At 48.1% G+C, this 20,915-nt stretch overlaps 1 protein-coding gene across 1 annotated transcript; it reads right to left on the bottom strand.

Annotated features, from left to right (window-relative positions):
• Window positions 1-10,911: 10,911 nt before the first annotated feature.
• On the bottom strand, window positions 10,912-18,501 carry TREM1 (triggering receptor expressed on myeloid cells 1). The gene is made up of 4 exons (XM_008527069.2): window positions 18,267-18,501; window positions 16,043-16,390; window positions 14,619-14,790; window positions 10,912-11,319 (listed from the first exon to the last, which is right to left on the bottom strand). Exons 1-4 carry the CDS (start codon window positions 18,313-18,315, stop codon window positions 11,214-11,216), a joined length of 675 nt encoding a protein of 224 aa, XP_008525291.2. The 5' UTR covers window positions 18,316-18,501; the 3' UTR covers window positions 10,912-11,213.
• Between the last annotated feature and the right edge of the window lie 2,414 nt (window positions 18,502-20,915).

Consider the following 20,915-nt stretch of genomic DNA (forward strand, 5'->3'; position numbering starts at 1 on the left):
AACCCACGTCTGCAGCCGCTGCCTGTGTCCCCTCATTTTCACCCCAAGCCTGGCCCCAGCCCCCACTCACTGGAGGCCCAGGCTTTCTGGAAGAGGACCAACAGGTCCTTGTCCAGGATGAATCTGCAGGTCAGAACAACAGCCAGCGCCAGCAGGCTGCAAGGTCAAGGGTGAGCATCAGCATCCTAGGTTTGATTCTCCTGAATCTGAAAGGGTGAGTGTCTGCCGAATGTTGTGCTCTGGAGTTCAGCCTGCCTCCCGGCCAGAAGAGCAGCCAAGCAGGGGTCTGCACCCTTTGAAGATGGGGCCTTTGCCTTTCCCATGATCCTCAACCCAGGCTCTCACCCCAGAGGAATCTATCTGGTCTTCTGCCTCCAGTATCTCCCTTCTGCATACCTCCTGCACACAGCCACCGGGTCACTCTTCCACTCAAGGGGCCCAGAGGAAGCCTTCATGTTCCCCACTGCCTACAGGACAACATGCATGCTGCATGGCATTGAAGGCCCTCTGAGATCTGAATCGTGACACTGCTTCAACCTCACCCATCTGCTCTCCGCTCTGCCAGACGGTCTTCCTTTGTAGCCGACACCCTCCCTGCATGCGCTCCCACCACCCGCCCCTGGCGTGGAAGGCCACGGCCTCTTCTACATTTATTACTCCTCCATTACTTTCAAAGTTTCTCCCTCCCATGTACTGTTCTCTGACACCCACCTCTGGCCCTCACTCCCCAACAACTCTGGGTAGTGGACTCCTGTGGATCCCGTTCCTTTAACTCCAAGGAAGAGGCTGCTGGTTACTCAGATTCCATTTGCACCTGGCCCACATTTTCCAGGTGATGCCCTGTCAGCAGAGGTATAATATGCCTGTATGACCTTAGCTCCCCAACCCCCAGCTCCTTTCCTCTGGGGCTGGTGGATGGGACTTCGCTGCCTTGAAGTGGTAACATTCAAGCCTTCAGTCAGGGCTTCGGGCTAGAAAGAGAAGCAAAGGTCATTCTCCCTGCTGGGGTTCAGGGCTCCCTTGGCCTGCCTGGAGCAGGAGAAAGTCCTCCACGTGGTCTAGCCTGTCTCTCTGGAGTCCACAGGTGGGGCGTGAGCCAAGGACCCCAGCTAATCCCAAAGCGTTTCTCTGCCCTGCTTTGGCCTCTGTGCAGCGACCCTCATTGAACACAGCTTACGGTGAATCCGCATTGCCTCCCAGGGTAGGTTCTCTTTGGTAAATGCCTTGTTCTGGAAGAGACGAAAAGCTCTTCAGGGCCTTGACTGACACCAGGCCCCTATTGAGTGCCCAAACCCTTCTTGACAAAGATGGGCCAGCACAGCCTGAGCTTGTAGGGCTGTCCGCACAACCTGGCTGGCCTAATCTGAGCCAGAGAGGGACTCCAAGATATTTGGGACAATTTTTCTTCTCCTTCACGCTGAGCAGCCCCCTCCCAAGTTCACTGCCATGGGACTATACCCTGTTTAGAGGAAAAAAGTTCAAAGGGTCCTAGAAGGTCAAAAGTGAAAGGAGCATTCAACACCATCCAGTCCAGCCCCCCAAGGAACGGGGTGGACAGGACATGCCCAAGGTCACTCAGCAGACGGCAGCAGCGCCAGCACTGGGACCCACGTCTCCTGACTCCATTCCCGTGTATTTCCATGACATCTTGCTGGTCTCAGCTTTCAGAGCCTCATCCAGTGAGCCTGGCCCACTTGTTCAGTTCTCAGCACCCGTGTGTACCAGCCCATCACAGTGAAGTGGCCTGCTCACCATGCCCACGGTCCTTCTGCTCTAGCTTCTCCCCCATCATGAAGCTGCCCAACAGGCAGGGCACCTGCCTCCCCCTCTCCTTTCAGCCCCTTCCCTCCCTCGTACTCCCACTCAGGCCTCTCTTCCTACAGTGGGGCTTGGCGGACAATATCCATCACCTCCAAATATCGCCACACTGTATAACTTTCTTTCCGTGGTCAGCCACTGCCATGCCCTTGCCCACCTGGCAAAGAAGAAAAAATAAAGAAGGATTCTCCACAAGCCTTTGAGGGAAAATCCATTTGTCTCCAGGCAGATCCAACATCACCCTGGAAAGAAACCTTCTCCATTCATTTGTTTTCACCTAACTAAAAAAACAGCCCCTGACAGCCCTTCCCTCTCCAGACAACCTCAGGTATCCTTTTCAGAGGATTAGATTCTCGTTTCCCCCGTGAGACCCACAATCCTGCAGGCAGGAACCATCTGCACTAGACTCAGTTTCCTGAGCCACATTAGCCTAAGTTTGTCTCCAATTACTGGAGAGAAGGAATATGAAGCTGCTATCAAAACTCCGCTGCCTGTTATTTGTGGTTTGATGAAAACAATTATGTTTACGTTTATCCTGTATTAAACCTGATACAGTTCTCATTCAATACTATGGGCTCAGTCATTCTCAATTATTTTTGTTGTTGTTGCCTTTATTAAGATTTGAGTTAAAGAACCAGGCAGCTATCAAATGATGGATTCAGTAGAGGGTCCACGCCCCCTGCTGGTGCCTGGAGCGGGCAAACTGTGCCAAGTGCAAAATAGAAGGCCTTCGCTCCTCTGAGCTCAGTAAATACGCAGGAACCCAGAGAACTGGAGCCGTTGAACGTCGCCGTGCGGAAAGCCTAGAAGAGGACGAGGGACTTGTTCAGGGTCACTGAGTATGTTCAGGGCAGAGAGGGAATGCGAACCCAGGCCATCGCACTTCCCATTATCCTGCGACGGCTGCACTTAACCTTCATAAAGAGGGACGGTTTCCGTACTTCCGTGGCATACAGATGCTGAGCCCAGATTAATAAAGCCCTCCCGAGCAGAGGGCGGTGGAGCTGCTTAACTGACGGCATAAATCATTTATAACCAGCCTCTTATCTGGGTATCACTGGATGTTTGTAAAGTACTGGGAATTATTTCATTCTGTTCCACGGGTTCAGTAGCTTCCCTACAGGCCTGCCTACAGCACCGTGGTTCTCCTTGGTCAACTCTTTATTCCCAGACACTATGAAGTTCCACTTACGCCTAGCCCTGTGCCGCTATTCACATATTTGGGTCAGCAGGAGGTGGACTAGCAGAGTCCTGTGTGGCGGAGGCCTCTCCACCTCACTGGCTCATAAGGAGAACCTTATTGAGATGCTTGAGGCAGAAGAGTTGGGCTTCATCTCCCCATGTGGGGAGACAGGCTTTCCACTAAAGGAGGGGAGGACTGGCAGCGGCCCCACCAACGAGAAGCAACTCAAGGTCAGTCAAAGGCCTTTCAGTTTGCTCTCTAATATCAGTTCCTCATCTGCTACTTTTTAAATCCCTTGCAAAAGGGGACAGCTGTTTCTTGGCCACACTGGGCTCGTTTCCAGGATTCACCAGGGACAATTAATCAGATGGATCTCTGTGGGAGCCCAGCTGCACCACCTGTCTGCTGAAAGCCCCAGTGAGGAACTGAACCTCCTTGAGCCTTCTGTTACCGAACCTGAAATGAGTTCGCTCACCCGTTGCGCAGCAAGCCAATCTCTGATACCGGGGGTGGTGGAAGAAAGTAGGAACTTTATTTTTGCACAGTGCTGAGCAAGGAGAGAGGGCAGCTAACGCTCAAATCCCAAACTCCCCGAAAAAGCTAAAAGGAAGGGTTTTTATTTGGGGTTTTAGGTAGGGGAGGGGGAGCATATGGACTTGCTGGTCGGAGCTTTCCCACCAGCCTGTCTTTGGCCTTGAGACACTTGCAGAGAGGAGGGAGCTCATGACCTTGCTGGTCAGAAGCTTTCCCACCAGTCTGTATCTCTTTGTGGGGAGGAGATAGTCCAGGTGCTTGTCCTTGACGGTGTCTGTCTCCACGGAGCATAGTGGATTCTGGAGCCAGGAAGTCAGAGAGTAAGCAGGGAATGAGTGTTTTAGTTTTAACCCCATATATGCTGGGTTTAATGTGGGGAAACTGATACCAGGGTCGGTATCACTTCTTCTCTTGTATGACGGAGACACAGCACTCACTTCCCAGCAGATTAACAAGTTACATGCTTGGCACATGGTCGATGCTCAGTTAGCTGGTTCCCCTAGAAGGTTCTCTGCCATAGCGTGAGAGGATTTTTGGGTTCACCTAGTCCAACTTTCTTGTCTTGACAGATGAGAAAACTGGGGCCCAGAGAGGAGCTATGACTTTCTCAAAGCGAGAGAGTAGAAGACCCCGGTGCCCTGATTTCGGACCTAGAGCTTTTCCCGTTACTCTGCGCTCTCTCCAAGGCCTCAGGGTAGATGGGGCCCCAGCTTGTGGCTGAGGTCAGCCTCCGCCAAATCCCCTCCTTGCCCTGGGTCTCGCTGCTTCTCACCTTTGCGCAGTACCCGCCCAATCCGATCACGCAGGACAGTGCGACTCTGCGGTGAGAGGTCAATCACACGTTGGTACAGCCCCAAGTCCCGCCTCTGGAGCTCTGACTATGGCTTCCACGGGAAAATCCTCCAGCAAGTACCTCTCGCCTCAGCCGGGTTTAGGGCCTTGTTTCTAGTGCGCATGCGCACCAGTGTCCCTGGGCATGGCCCTGGCTCCCCACCTGCTGCTGGCTCTCCACCCGCTGCTGGCTCCAGACCCGATGCCTGGCTCGCCACCCACTGGCTGGCGTTCAGTCTGGACGCGATGGTATGATGTTGTAAAGACAGACTATGGTCAGGTTCTTTCCTTCTAGTCGGTACTCTTGCTTCTCTTTGCCTAGAATGAGAAGTCAAAGTGTTTCACTAAGTAAATGTTTCTTCCACCACCCCTACATCCCCAGACCACACAGCAGATACAAGACGCAGATCAAGAATATTAGTAGCTTCATCAAGCATTTGGGAGTAATTAGAATTTCTGTAAATTATTCAGAAATGGTTCAATGATTATACCCACATACGGAGCAAAAAAGGCAAAATATTGATCGTGGTTGAATGTTTGAATCTAGGTGATGAGTTTATGGTGGCTATTCTTTCCATATTTTGTGAATTGGAAAATTTTCATAATAAAAAGGTTTAAAAAAGTAAAAAAAAAAAAAAAAAAAGAATAAGGGGGGATCAGCCTGGTGGTGTAGTGGTTAAGTTTGTGCGCTCTGCTTTGGTGGCCCAGGGTTCATGGGTTTGGATCCCAGGCGTGGGCCTACACACTGCTCATCAAGCCATGCTGTGGCAGCATCCCACATACAAAATAGAGGAAGATTGGCACAGATGTTCGCTCAGGGCCAATCTTCCTCACCAAAAGAAAAAATAAAGTAAAAGAGAAGTTAAGGAGTTTTTACCACCCATATTCTATTCTTCTCATGGTTCTGCAGACCTGTCCCTTGCTCTCAGGCACACGGTACTTTATATGAGCTCTTGTTGTCCCCAAGTTGAATGCTCTTCCCCACTCCCCATCCCCTCCTCTACCCACACCCATCCCATTTTGTCCCAGAGGGGAGTCTGCTTGAAGACTTCACTTGGGCACTAGTCTCCTTCTCCTCTCAACTCTCAACACCATTGATAACTCTACACCTCATTACATTATCATCCTCATCATCATCCACCATTACTTTTATTAAGCATTTACCATGCCCTAAATACCGAGCCAAGAATTTTACATCAGTCTGCTGTTTAACTCTTAGGACAGCCCTCTGAAGGAGGTGCTGTTTACAAATGAACACTTCTGAGCAGGTACTACTCACAAATGAGGAAACTGAGGCTCAGAGAGGTCAGAGGACCTCCTAAGGTCACCTATGTAGAAAGTGGCAGAGATAGGATGGGAACCCAGCTCTGTCTGATTCCAGAACACTTAACTTCTTTTCCACACCCCCTCTCTGTGCCTTGCTAGGGGGACTTCCCCTGATTCTTGTCTTCGTGTTGCTACTTGGCCCTTAAGTTGTTATTTACCTTTTCCTCTGCTTATGCCTCCTCTACCTCAGTGCCTGAATATTCCTTATCAGAATAACACTGCTTTATAGCATCATATATATTTCAGGTGTACATCATTATATTTCAATTACTGTGTAGACCATATCACGTTCACCACCCAAAGACCATCCGTCACTGTACACATGTCCCTACCACCTCTTTCACTCCCCCCGCCCCGCTTTCCCCTCTGGTAACCACCAATGTAATCTCTGTATCCATGTGTTTGTTGTTGTTGTTTTTATTTTCCATTTATGAGTGAAATCATACAGTATTTGACTTTCTTCGTCTGACTTGTCTCACTTAGCGCAGTGCTCTCCAGGTCCATCCATGTTGTCACAAATGGCAAGATTTCATCTTTTCTATGGCCGAGTAGTATTCCATTGTGTATATATACCACATCTTCTTTATCCATTCATCCATTGATGGGCACTTAGTTTGTTTCCAAGTCTTGGCTGTTGGTGAATAGTCCTGTAATGACCACAGGGGTGCAAATATCTTTTCAAATTAGTGCTTTGGTGTTCTTTGAATAAACACCCAATAGTGGAATAGTTGGATCATAGTAGTTCTATTCGTAATTTTTTGAGGAATCTCCATACTGTTTTCCATAGTGGCTGTACCAGTTTGCACTCCTACCAGCAGTGTGTGGGGGCTCCCTTTGCTCCATATCCTCTCCAACATTTGCTATTTCTTGTCTTGTTAATTATAGCCACTCTGATGGGCATGAGGTGATATCTCATTGTGTGTGGTTTTGATTTGCATTTCCCTAATAATTAGCGATGTTGAACATCCTTTCATGTGCCTGTTGGCCATCTGTATATCTTCTTTGGAAAAATGTCTGTTCAATTCCTTTGCCATTTTTTGATTGGGTTGTTTGTTTTGTTGTTGTTGAGGCAATTTCTGTTTCACAGCCCAATCCCTGCTGGGTCAGGGTCAACCAGCACAATTTGTACTTGCTACCTTCCTTGTCCCTTTCCTGTCTCTAACACATGCCCTGATCCCATTTTAGTTCCTCCTAAAGAGGTGAGAGAAAACCTCTCTAAGTAGGTACCTCCCCTCGGCCATCTACATCCTTCTCCCAGTTTCCCCTTACCTGAGACCCAGGGTGGCAGCAGCAGCAGCCATGGCTGCCCCCGGAGCCCTGTCCCTTCCATTCTATCCCACTCCCCAGATCTGCTGTGTGCCAGCCATCCCAGGGCCTCTTCCAGTTGCTGGAGGATGTTTCCCAAGTGATGTTGGCCAATGTTTTCCATTTTCCCTAAAAGGCTCGGCCATTACTTTGTGATTGAGAAACCCTAGGGGAAATGTGTTGAGAGAGAGCAGCTCAGGAAACTGCAGAAGGAGAAGGAGAAAAGAGAGATCACTGCCCTTGTGACATCTTCCTTCCTGCTTTCATTAGGTCACAGCCCTGTTGGGAAACACTCAGTAGCTCTCCATTCTCCATCATAGCAAGCCTAGACCCACCCAGCTGATGTCCCACCTCTGCTTCACTCACTTCCAGGTTATCAAGATATTCTCATCACTGGCCACTGGCCACCACATCCCACAACCCCTCCCGCCATTCTCCCTTTCTGGAAAGGTATTGTGCATCCAAATTTGGCTTCCCTGTCTAGGTCTGGTTCAAACCTTCCTGATGACCTGCCTTCTTTAGTCTTCCTCCACACCAGGATTTTCAAGTATGGGCATGTGGCTGAATCGCTCAGGAAGCCTGGCAAACACACATGCCTGGGCTCTACCCCTAGAGATTCTGATTTGCTAAGTCTGGGGAGGACCCAGGAATCTGCATTTTAACAAGTGGCCCAGGTGATTCTGAGGCAAGTGATCTAAACAGATGATGTCTGTAAAAGCTCTGAATGAGGTCAGATGGGCCCTGAGGCATTTCTCAGGTACTCTGCCTGCGTAGGAGGTGTGTGCTCCCCTGAGCTCCCAGTCTAGGCACAGGCATGGAGCCCACAATTACAACAGTACTGGGAGTAACCGTCACAGATTGAAGTCCTACTATGTGCCAGGTGCTTCACTCGGGTTCTCTCATTTAATTCTATCAGCTTTGGGAGGTTGTGTAATGAATATTTGTCATCTTTTGACTCTCCAGCACCCAACGCCTATTCCCTTTGGGGGACATACTCCAGTGTGCGGGTCTCACTAGGATGCAGAGCTCTCTCCCTCCTTCTGTGGAGTACTGAGGCAGACATTTCTCCTGCCCCTTCTCCCTGGTTCCTATGGTACAGGCATGTGACCTGACCTAAGCTTGACCAAATGCATGATTTGGCCCGGGATTCTGCATCTTAAGGGTGTGATACAAGAGGCAGGGCCAGTTGGAGACGACTTACACAGAGGCAATTTAAGCATTGGGAGTCCAGGAACAGCATCATGGCAAGTTCTTGGTGGCTTCAAGTGCGCAGGGGAACATCAACAGCAACATCACTAGACTATCTCATGCTGTAACCTTTGCTGTGGCCTCTGCTGTCCATTTTCTCTTGGTTTCTGCCGGTTTCTAAACCTGGTCCTCCAGCCTTCTCATTGACTCTACAAGCTGCTGATATCCTTCTAAATTCCTTGGCTGTTTAAGACAGCCAGAACTGGATCCCACTGTTGACATCAGAATCATGACCGGCATTGGTTATTATGCCCTTTGAGGCAATGAGGGCGATCTCCCGGCTGAGGCCCAGAGAGATTAACTGAGTCACTCAAGATCAGACGTATTTCAAGGATATCGCAGAGCTGGGATTCAAACTGAGGTGTTGTTTAATGCCAAGGCCTGTATAATTAACCACACAGCACTATTGTATCAGTCAAGGTCTCAGCAAGAAACGGGTGGCTCACTGAAACCGGGTAATTGAGAAACGTTTAATGAAAGTATGGGTAGAATTTGGGGAAACCAGAAGGAATGCTGCAGTGCCCTGAGGCTGGTGACAGTGGTGAGCCATCACCACCTCTAGGCCTAAAGGGGCAACAGGATGGAGCAGGGGTCCAAACTGGGAGATGGTAGCTGTTTGGTGAGGAGCTTGAAGGGGCTCCAAGGAATGAAGCCATTCATGCCACTCCACAGAGGGATAATAGCCCTGATGTCATTCTCGTCCCATCCTCTGTGCTCCTTTCATGCTGCCCACTGGCTAAACCCAACCAGAAGCTGGTGGGCAAGGCATTCTGTTCATTTAGCCCACACTGGTCAGGTTCCCAGGCTCAGAGCAGGGAGGAAAAGGGTGGAAAGCGGGCCTGCAGGTGCAAACAGGAGAGCATCTGGCACAGCAACGTGTCTTCCAACTGAGTGGATATAATTTCTCAGGCAAGTTTATTTAATATGTTGGACTTAAATACTGCTTCATCTATAATTAAATTAAGCACACAAGCACACTAAACCATGCAGTTGGTGACCTCAGGACGAACATATGAATGTTTGGTGCTGTTTGGTAAGGAGCATGCTGACTTCTTGGAACCCTATCTTCCAAAGAAGCTTGAGAAGCACTGAGAGAGCCGCCGACTGTGACTCAGTAGGTCTGGAGGGGCCCCAGGAATCTGAATTTTAAGCAATGCTCCAGAGGAGTCTGATGCAGTGGTCTAAGGACTACAGTGTGAGGAACACTGCCCTACAGCATCCTGCCCCTCCCGGATGGCATTTAACGACAGTCCCTCCCTTGCCCTGGCCTTTCTGTCAACTTCGCAAATGGGGGCAACACTGGAATTGCTGAAATGCAGGTCTCAGATTAGCAACCTCAAAAGCCAGCACTGTGTGCCATGCAGTCCCTGCCTCCGAGCTTCTTAGGCAGGAAAATGGCTGCGCTGAGATGAAGAGCTTCTGCATCAGCCCTGCTCACCAGAGTCCCAGGAAGACACGAATTCCCTTCACACATCTTGTAACGGATTCAGAATGGGAGGATCAGAGATGATCTCCCTGGGGTCAGTGCTATTTTCCTGGAGGGTTCAGACGGAGCAGTTCTCGGGCTGATGAGGAAGTCCTTGTGTGATGGCAGTGGGCTCAGGGTGGGGCGGACCGTGCCTTACACTCGGGCACCTTTTTTATAGGAGTGGGGGAAAGTCATGCTGATTGTAGGAACATGTTTTTCTAACATGAGTTGGATTATGTGTGGTAAGGTATGTTTGCTCTTGGGGAATTTAGGATGAAATTGGCCTTGGCCATTGCTGAATTAGAATGGAAGGACGCATCATCTTTTCCCTGCCAATGAGGCCGCACCTCTAGAGCCTGAAAAGATAGGAAATTGGAAAGTCCTGATTTAAATCTGTTGGACTTTGCAAGACACAGGTAGGCCTACATACCTATTTCATGGGTGAGTATGGGAGCTAAAGGGGAGTTATGGGGCAGACCGAGAGAGGAGGAAGGCAGAGTGGGGAATGAGGAGTGCACATAGGGGACACCTCCAGAAGCCTAAATGGTGAGATCTTGTCACCCCACCATCCCTGCCCCTTGTGTAATACAAGGAAAGAGGCATTTAGAAGCTTCATAGGCAGAACTCCTGGTTATTCTATTCTCTATATCTTTGAGGTGCTTAGTCTTCAGTAAAGGAACTCTTTAGATTTTGTTCCTGCCAGTAAACAGTGACTTACCACTCGTGTGGCCTCATTCTAGTCACATATTTCTCTGCCTTCATGGGGTTGTTCTGAAGATCCAGTGATAAATGCACCCCTGATAATGCACACAATAGACAAATGATATTCTCTATCCATCCCATCCTTTGGATCCTGTGTCATCCTCCCAGTATTTTCCCAGGATACAGCATTATAGTTAACTTGGTTTCTCTTTCCTAAATATGGAATTCTCACCGTGGTGTCATGTCTTCTCCTTGTTCCATGGTTTTCCCTACCCTTTTCTGGGAGTGTTGGAAAGGGCCACAGATGAAGGGAGAAACCTAAGCATCTGATTCTATAGGGAAGGAAGATCCCAGTGGCCGAGAGAGCAGGATGGTTCTGGAATGGGAGATCTGTCCAGGTCAGGCCAAAATCTTATGGTCCAGGCCAAGGACCAGGACAGACTTGGCAGCTGTGCCCTCTGTGCCTCACAACCCCCACAAGACAGCGACAGTGAAAAGCATTGGACTCTGTGTTTATTCAATGCAAACCCTAAGCTGTTGGTGGGATGGAGGGTCAAGGCATGTTTGGGGCCGTGTCTGCTCTTTTAAGGGGGCAAAGCACACCCCACGGTCATCAGTGAAATGAGGGGAGTCAGCAGAACTGGGAAGGCGAGATCCTGAGCCTCAGAAATAACCTTTGTAACGGATCCAACTCATGTCGCTGCCCCTTCCTTCCTGTCCCCCTCACATTCTTCTTCCAGCACAACTGCCAGATGGATGTAGATGGAGATCAGAGGTCATCCTCATGGGTCCATGGGCCTAGGATCCAAATGACTTCTGTGTGACAGCAAACAGGACAGTAAGGACCAGGCTCTTAGTCACGAGTGCGCACGCCACAGGAATGACAATGCTGAACACAGAGATCCTGTGGGAGAGAGGAGACATGTTGGTGCCCCTGGCAATGGGGCTCCCTCACATTGAGTTTTACTCCACAAAATTCCTTCATGCCCCTTATCTTATCTGCTTAGCTCCTTCCAGCACCTTCCCCATGCTGACTGGCCCTGGGCATTTTAGTTTGCCCCATTGCCTGAAACTACTGATTAGAAATATATTTAGTTGAGGGGCTGGCCCCGTGGCCGAGTGGTTAAGTTCGCGCGCTCTACTGCAGGCGGCCCAGTGTTTCGTTGGTTCGAATCCTGGGCGCGGACATGGCACTGCTCATCAGACCACGCTAAGGCAGCGTCCCACATGCCACAACTAGAAGGACCCACAACGAAGAATATACAACTATGTACCGGGAGGCTTTGGGGAGAAAAAGGAAAAAATAAAATCTTTAAAAAAAAAAAAAAGAAATATATTTAGTTGAGAGCAGAGGGTCCATGTCCAGAAGAGGCTTTGGGAGAAAGGGTAGGTTGATGGCATTCCTCTTTCTCCACAGTGACGAGCAGGGTCACAAGTACAGAGTCCTGGAGCCGGGAAACCTGTTCAGCAGGGTGAGTCATCTCACCTCTTCCGCCTCAGTTTCCACACCTATAAACTGAGAGGAATCTAATTCTCATCAAAATCCCATCATTAATTTTTATAGATTTTAGCCAAATGATTCTGAAAGTCCTGGGTAAAGGGCAGTAGGGATCATGAGAAAGGGACAGAAGAGAGTGAGGAAGCTTGGCCTGTCCAGACTCCGTAGATACGGAATAGACAACAGCAGAGCTAATCTGCATCCGGCACAGTGACAAAAAGAGGAATGGGTGGCAGTGAAACATACAGAAGTTCAGAGCTAGAGCTAATGTTACTAGGAATTTAACACCTGAGGAAATCGGCAAGGACTGTTTAGTAAATAGTCTTATGGTACCTGGATAGTCATATGAAGAAAAGTCATCTTTTCTACATTTTATACCATACAGCAAAGTAACCCCTCTCCCGAAGATGGACTAAAGATTTAAATAAAATGAAAAAAAGAAAAAAGCAAAGTCACCAGGAAATAGAATCAAGCACAAGTAAAGAACAAAGCAAAGCAATAATTTTAAAGTTAACACATTTGCCTACACAAAACTTAAATGTGCAGGTACAAACCAGCTAAGGAACAAATGACACAACGGGGATAGAAAGCGGCAGGCGGCCGTTAGCACTGAAATCCACCCCCAGCCTCCAGCTCTGTCAGGCTTCCCCAGGACTAGGTGTCTGCAGCCTGGTCAAGTTCAGCCTCCGATGGCACGGGCAGGAGCCGGCAAGCCAGTGCCTCTCTGGCCCATGGTGGTTGCAGGGGCACCATCCGCAGTGTGGGCAGTGGCCATGTTCCAGTTCCTGGCCTGAATACAGACAACTCCAAGTGTGACCCGTGGGTTCCCAGAACTCCATCCCAACTCCCCAACCCCTGCAGGACTGAGCCAAAGTTCCTCCTGTGGTGCTTGGCTTGGTTTTGACACTGTTTGCTTGGTTTCCTTCCCTCCCCTGTCCCACTTCCCTAATGGTTTTGTCTGGGATCACTTCCGAAAACATTTGCATCAGACATCCCCCTTCTGAGGATGCCACCCTGAAACAGGGTGACAGTGGCTTCCTCTGAGTTCTCTCACCATCCATCCCCAGATTGGGGTCTCAGCTCTTCCATCACCTGCGCAAACAGCTCTCTGTGTCAAATGTTCTCTTGTTCAAATGGCTCAGTGGCTTCTGCTTTCCTGACTAGACTCTGACCATGGCATAGTTCCTATTAGTTAATAGATAAAGTTAATAGATGAAAGAGGGGCAGCCTCTAGGAGGAACGTGGGCAAAGGTTATGTGCTCTCAGTTTGCATGCTGGAAAATAAAAGCAGTGAAAAAAGAAGAACTTTGACTCTCACTAGCTCATTTATTTTATTGAGCCCACAAGGTTTAATGAGCCCCCGCTACACACCAGGCACTCCGGCTTAGGCTGATGCCAGCGAAACAACACGGGGAAAAAAGCACTGCCTCCAGCTGCACGGAGCTCATGGTCCACAGCAATAGAGAAACAGAAGTGGGCACCGGTTCACATCTATTTGGGCAGGAATATTTTTAAAATACTACACCCTCGATGGTGACACTGCTGCCTTGTGGATCGCACTGCAAACCGCTTCCAATCTTTGGAAGGCCGTTTGGCAATGTGCATACAGAGCAATGTGAATGTTCAAATTCTCTCATGGGCATTTCTTTTGAATAATTGATTTAAAAGAAGAAAAAGACATCTGCAGGAGTATGTTCATCTCAGAGTCACCAATAGTATAAAAAATGAAAACAATCTCCATGTCTAGAAAGAGACAAATGATTCCGTCAGTGATGGCTTTTCCACTGATAGAAGAGTGTGCATGCATTGAAATTACAATTATGACGACTAGGTCGCAACATTGAAGAATAGTGTTAGCATGGAAAAATAATGAAAATGTTTATAATTAGAATTATTACTATGTTAAAATACATATGAATAAAGACAAAGAAAATATGGAGAAAAAAGACTCGTGAGATTAGGGGGAATACGGAAGAATATTTCTTTCTCTGTTAACGCAATATTTAATGATGGACACATTCTAAGATAAATCACCTGTAAAGAGGTGTGCGTGCAAAGGTAGTGGTTCTTAGCTTTGTCTGCACATTAAAAAATCTCCTGAACATCTTGTAAAAATGCTGAGACTGGCCCCAACTCCAGGAATTCTGAGCCTGCTGGTCTGCAGCAGGGCACACGCATCAGGATTAGAAATAAACCAAATGAAGCGAAAGCAAACCCTCCAGCTAATTGCCCTCTGCAGCAGCTGCTGAGAGCTGTTGGGCTAGATCATTGCTTCCAGCTCTGATTTTCCAGCTTCCCTACAGTATAGACAAGGAAACTGAAGCCAGAGAGGGTTCCTGACTTGCCCAAAGTCACACAGCCAGTCAGTGTGACTGGCATGAGACTCCAGGGTCCCTCACTCAGAGTGCTTTTTCCACTACACTATTAGGCCCCTGGGTTGGCTGAGGTCCATTGGAATTCAGCAAAGGGGGCATTTCCCTCTCCTTACCCTCTGATGTGCAAGGAAATACAGCAGGGAACCGGGGGTAGTGGCAACCTTACCAGGAGCCTCCTCCTCACTCTGGCACCGCCTCCTTCCTCCCCTGGGGAGCTCCACCAGACTGAAGGGACTTAAGCCTGCTCCTGCCCCTCACCCTCCCCGATCCCTCACTCCACTCATCCTCCTCTCAGCACGTGGACCAGGGTCCCAGAGCTGGAAACCATACCTGGTGACGTCTGTCACATGTGTGGGGTTGACTTCAAGTCCAGGGCGGGAGACACCGGCAGTTGACTTGGGTGGGGGTTGGGTCACTGGGGCCTTTGTGGCAGGAGGAAAGGTGGTCGTCTGAGCCTTGTCCCGGGGAGGATTCTTGTCCGGGGAAGGGCTATCTGAAGGGCCTGCAAAAAGGCACATTGGGCAGATGGGTGAATGGAGAGGTGGTGGGGTACACGGAGCTGAGGAGGGAAATGAACATGGCCGTCGATGCGGAGAGGTTTTCTTTTGCTAAGATTAAAGAAACAGTGTGGGGTCAGCCTGAGTCGGAAACAGGAAAAAGGAAAGAAGGAAGAGAGGGAGAGAGGGAAGGAGGGAGGAATCGGGGGACGGAGGGAGGCAGGGAAAGAAGGAAGAAGAAAGGAATTTTCAGGCTATTGGTGTCATTGGAAATGCACTTGCCTGCTATTCTTCACCAGTCTGTATGCCCTCACCCTCTTCTAGAATAATTCCCTCATTACTCTACCTTACACCATCCTCTCTGCCTTGCGCTCACCTGTACTTTTGGCGTATTTCTTTACAAGTTATCTTTTATTAATATATATTTACTTTGTCTTATGCTTAGAATTCTCCAGGTGCTAGGAACTTGGACCTGCCTCTCTCTCCTCTGCCTTCCTTAATTCATGCAGTCAACACCTACTGAGGGCCCACTAGGTGCCAGGCACTACATCAGTTGCTGGGGATACAGAGCTGAGCAGGACACAAGCCCTTCCCTCAATGTGCTCAGAAATGCAGAGGGGAGGCGGGTAAGTAAACCGGCCACTACTACCCAGTGAGACAGTGCTATCTGTGAGAGGGGACACGAAATGAGCTGTGGAGCCTTGGACTCCAAAGTGGGAACCACGGACCAGCAGCATCAGCATCCACTGCGGGCGGATCAGAAATGCAGAATCTAGGTCCCGCCTTAGACCTATTGAATCAGAGTCTGCATTTGAAAGAAGATATCCAGGTGGTCATGCCCACAGTAAGGGCTGCGAAGATCTGGCTTGGAAGCCCACAGGAAGGCCACAGAGTGCATCCTTGAAAGGGGGAGAGTGGATCAGAGGCTTCCTGAGGAAAGGACTTCTATGTGGAGACCCAAAGAATGAGACTAAATTATCCCAAGTCTACCACTCACCTTTCACTATACCCCACTTCCTACAAGAGCACCCCAAAATAGGCTCTGTTACCCAAGAGGAATCCCATAACAGAAGCCCCTTCTTACTGTGGGGACAAATGCCTCTCAAGGACCTCAACTGAGAGATGAGCAGCTTCTGGGAGAAAGATATGATGCTAGAAATCCTGAGCCACAGCTCCGCTGGTGCAACCACTGCTGCCCCCTACTCCCACCTCACCTGGCTCTCCCCACCCTCTACGCCCCACCCCCAGGTCACTCACCCTTGGTCACCACCAGGCGGAGAGACTCGAGGACTTCAGGGTTGCTGAGAATTGGGTAGATCACACACCGATACAGTCCAGAGTCACTCACTTGAACATTGGTCATTCGGACGTGAACTGCGCCCTGAGTGGTATTATCTTCTAGGAAGTACCTGCCCCCCAGCTCTTGACTGTTCTTTGAAGTCTTCTCTGTGAATGCCAATGTCTCGGCTTTCCCTCCATCCATCACCCTCTGCCAAGCCTTCTGGCTTTGGGAGTGCTTCCGGGTGTAGACACAGTGATAGTTCAGGGTCTCCCCCTCTGTTAGGATTTTCTTTTCCTCAGCTTGTCCAGCTGCAGCTTGGAGTTCTGTAAGCAGGGAATCAGAGGTTGGCTGTGTGAGGAATAGCTTTCCTCTCTTTGGAAAAAAAGAGAGAAGAGCCATCTCTCTTTTTTTGTTCAATCACCCGTTTTTCAGATGAGATCCTTAAGGCCTCCAGAGAAGATGCAACTTTCGGAGCAAGACAGCACTAGATCCCAGATCTTTCCACTGTGAATCGTTTTGTTTTTTTTTTTCTTACTAAAAGAGCTAGGCTGTGTATGGTTCATGCAAATCAACTTTTATAAGTGATGGTTTTTGAAAGGAAGAAATTACCTGGTTGGTGACACAACTTGGGACGCGTGCTAAGACCATGCAGGATGGGGACACGATGGGAGGGAAAGGTTATAGAGAAGGACGGACAGGGTGAAGAGTGGCTGTGAAGACATGATAGTAGCAGAAAGTGACTTCTCTCAATAGCTAAAGGAACTTCATCTAAGTCACGGGAAAGAGGTCGGTTCCAGAGACCATTGGAAAAGCAGTGAGGAAGCCATCTTGGGGACCTGGTGGACATTGATATCTGACTGTCTGGTCCTCCTCTCTCCCTTCCTTGGATAGCAGAGCATCATTTTTAGGGGATCCATCCTGTGTGGCTGTACTGTTGGGGCTGCTCACATTCTCAAGGAGGGACACACGAACCCCATAGCCCTGGCCACGCTGATTGATTTAGAAATGGGCACATGACTGGGGCTGGACCAGTCAGAATCCTCTCTGAGGCTGCTGTAGCTATTAAGAAAAATGTTCTTTTTTCCTACTGTTGATAGGTCAGTGGGATGTGAATCTTCAGTTGCTATATTTCCACTATGTGGAAATAGTCTGCCTGAGAATGAGGCCAAAAAGAGCCAAAGACCACCCCCACGGGACACAATGAAATATGTACTGCTGGTTTTCCCTCACATATCTACACAACCTTCAACCTCCATCTTCTCCCACTTCTCCTTTGGAAAAACATGAACAAAACTCAAGGACATGCACTGGTCCATGACAACCACACTCCTACCTGCCTGTCTGGATGATCACCCCAGCTCCAAGGAGACCCAAAACAGCATTTGTGTGCAGACTCCGCAAGGTGATGTCTGTGACCTTGCTCAAAGCAGTGGCTTCCCTAGAAAACAACCTCTGCCTGTGATCTTCCATGTTTTTCCAAGGCAAACCTTTCTTTTAACTCACTGTTGGTATTTTCCCTTTCTATTCATCAGAATTAGGAGGAGGAGCAATGAAAGCCCCAAATGCTTCCATTTTTAGTGAAGATGTGAGCTGTGCAATAAGAGGAGAGAAAGCAAGGCCTGGAGATGGACCAGCTCTGCCAAGTCTGAGCAACAGCGCCCTCCAACACCGGCAGACAACGGAAACCTGGGATCACAGTCGCCGTGAAATTGCGCACCAGGCCTCTTCTGCTCCCTTCTCTGTCCTCAGCAATAGCTGAGGCCCATCAGAGGCCCCTGGGAAGTATTTGTGGAATGAATCGTCTTTCGGGTTTAATAGACTATCAACATCAAAAGTACCATGATGGCAGATACAAAAAAAACTTCAAACTCAAAATTATTTGGGATCATGTCAAGTTTAGATTTACTCCATCATTTTCCCATCTAGGTTTTTGCGTGTCTCTGACAACATCAAAACGCAGAGACATACTGTTTCCCTGAGGCACCCCTTTTAATTCTGTTCTCAGGCCCTGTATCCGGAGAACTCCTGATTCTGCTAAGTTTGGGTAGAGAAACCCAGGCTGGCGTAACTACGGTTGGCTCTCTCTTGAGTGGCCATATCCCCTGGAGCTTCAAAAGAAAAAAGGAACCTTTCTTATGGTGGGTCCCCCCGAGGTCCTGGGCAGGGGCGTCGCCTGCTCACACCTCTTCCTCGCCTTACCTGAGACAAAGAGCATCCCAAGCAGCCCCCAGAGCTTGGCCTTCCTCATTCTTCCTGTGCATCAGCTCCAACTCCAACGCCAACACCGTGGCTCCTGGGGCAGCTATAAGGCGACACTCTAACCTTGAGGCTCCAGAAAGTTGCATAACAGGATATGATGCCATTACTGGGAGGTGCTGCGTCTCACACTCTGCTTTCATTGCCCGTTGCCTTGGCTTCAGACGTCAAAGACAACACAGGAATCCGGAGACGGGGCTCAAGTCTCAATTAAGCTTCTCCCAACCCTAGTTTCCTCTTCTCTGGGGATAATGACAATTGCCTTTTCAAACTAGCTCACAAAATTTTAGTGAAAATACTGCTTTTGTGTAAACAAAAGTAAGGTGTTAATATTATTAGGGGAAGAGAGGGGCCCCTGGCTCTCCCAAGGCCCACTCTCCATTGCCGTCCAGTTGGGTGTGGGTGAGAGTGCCAGGCACACACAGGGACAGGTTGGGATAATAAAACACCTCACGTTTAGGGTTTTTGTGAGGACTAAATGAGGTCCCTATGGAAAGTGCTCAGCACTGTAGCTAAGTAGCTAATACCCATGTTCTTTCTACATGCTGTCCCTTCTCACCCTTACTCTCTTTCTCTTGGACTTTTCTGACTTGAGGCTGACCTCCTCTTCATCACCAGGATGGCCCACACCCCGCATTTGCCTCAGCATCCCGTCACAGACGTGGCCTGGGAGCTCACAGAAGTGAAGGAAACCCCAGAGACGATTTGAGAGGACATGGCAGCCATTAAACAAGCATAGACTTAGATTTAAAACAAGGAAACAGGATGATATAGTACAGGACAGTGATGAAAGATGAAAAAATCCAGTAGGATCCATGGTAGAAGCCATAAAAGGCAGGTTTGATGGTGGGAAAAATCTAATTAATAACAGAGAAGATTCGCTTCAGAAATACTCCCAAATGTAAAATGAATAAAGAAATTTAAAAGAGCTCGGAAATATATTGGAGGACAAGTCATAGAAATCCAGCCTACAAATTATCTACAAATAAGAGATGTTCTTGAGTTATAACATGGAACAGTGGATCATACATGAGGATAAAAATGTATTTTTTTTAAAAAAAAAACACTACAGATCTGAAAAGAAATCTGAAATTGGAGGTTGAGAGAGTTTAACATGGGCAAGGAAAGATTCACAAAGTGAAACCAAGACTAGGAAGTTTCCAGGTGAAAAATTTTAATTTAAATAGAAAGACTTATGCTGCTAAACTCAGAGGGGAAAAAAAAAAAGATTCCTTCAAAGGAAATGAAATGAGCAGGACTCCAGATTTGTCCTCTGAGTAAAAAATGCCAAGAGACAGAGGGATGATGTATAAAGAACATTATGACTCCAGAATTTTATACCCAAACTGTTTGCTATTTGAGTATGAAAAAAACCGAAATGTACTATCATGTCTGCAAATTAAAAAAATTAAAACTTCTAAGGTTAGCTAACTTTTTAAATTAAAACTCTTGAAGGTAGCAATTTATAAAATACAGATGATAATAAAGAAATTTAAATCATATCATTGCATCCTGCGGAGGTCATTACAGTTAAGATTTTACTAAAGTTCCTTCTGTCCTTTGCCCTGCACGTCATATCAGACACCAGGCTTCGGACCGTGCTTGGAGGGAGACCCACCAGACCCACCGTTCATTTTCCTCGTTTGGCCACGAGGAGGGAAAGTAGGGATCAAGGTTTTGCAATGTTCTGACTCAGAGAGACGTGATTTTTGTAGAGATGACTCAGGTTAGTCCCATTCATTGAACCAATCCCTTTCTTACAGCAAACATCTTCCACCCTGAAATGAATAATACGACACTTCCTAATTTTTTGTGTCTTAAAACACTTTGTGTTGGGGCTCCAGTTCCTGGGAGATTAAAGGGGAACTTTTTGTTTTCAGCTCTACTAGTGTTTGCTTCCTGTACCTTGAGCTCTGTGGTTTGGTGTGTATACACTCCAGATGATTCAGTCTTCTGGGGAGTGTAGGGGAGCAGAATTTCCCATCTGAAAATGTCTCTTTGGCTTGATTATTTTTAAGAGCGAAAGACTGGGGAAGAAACTTTGTTCCTCCCCCTAAATTCCTAAAAGAATTGAAGCTGGAAGTCCTGGCCCAGGAAGGAGCTATCACCATCGGTAACTATAGTACAATGTGAACTAGGTGTGATGGACAGGCAGGAACCCAGCAAGGCCCATTTGATCCAAGTCCTCCCCATGTAAAATTGTCTCTGCAGGCGTAGCAGACATTTGTTTACCAGACATTTGCTTTTCCATCTCTATGTGACTTGCCTTCCTCCCCTTGGAAGTCCCAAACTACTACCACCAGCATCCTCTTTTGTCTTTAGCTGAAGATGGTATTTAAGGTGGTGGCTTCAGCCATTCTGGCAAGTTACTTGGTTTTTCTGGGTTTCTACCATGTATACCTGTTATTAAATTTGTTTGATTTTCTCCTGTTATTCTTTCTCATGTCAACTGAATTCTTAGACCTGCCAGAAGAACCTAGAAGGGTCAAGGAAAATTTCTTCCTCCCCTACAGTGGATTGATGCTTTTATCATTATATAATGTCTCTCTTTGTCTCTAGATATTTTCTTTGCTCTGAAGTCTACTTTAATCA

Source organism: Equus przewalskii, chromosome 19 (assembly GCF_037783145.1).
Source record: "Equus przewalskii isolate Varuska chromosome 19, EquPr2, whole genome shotgun sequence".
NCBI lineage: Eukaryota > Metazoa > Chordata > Mammalia > Perissodactyla > Equidae > Equus > Equus przewalskii.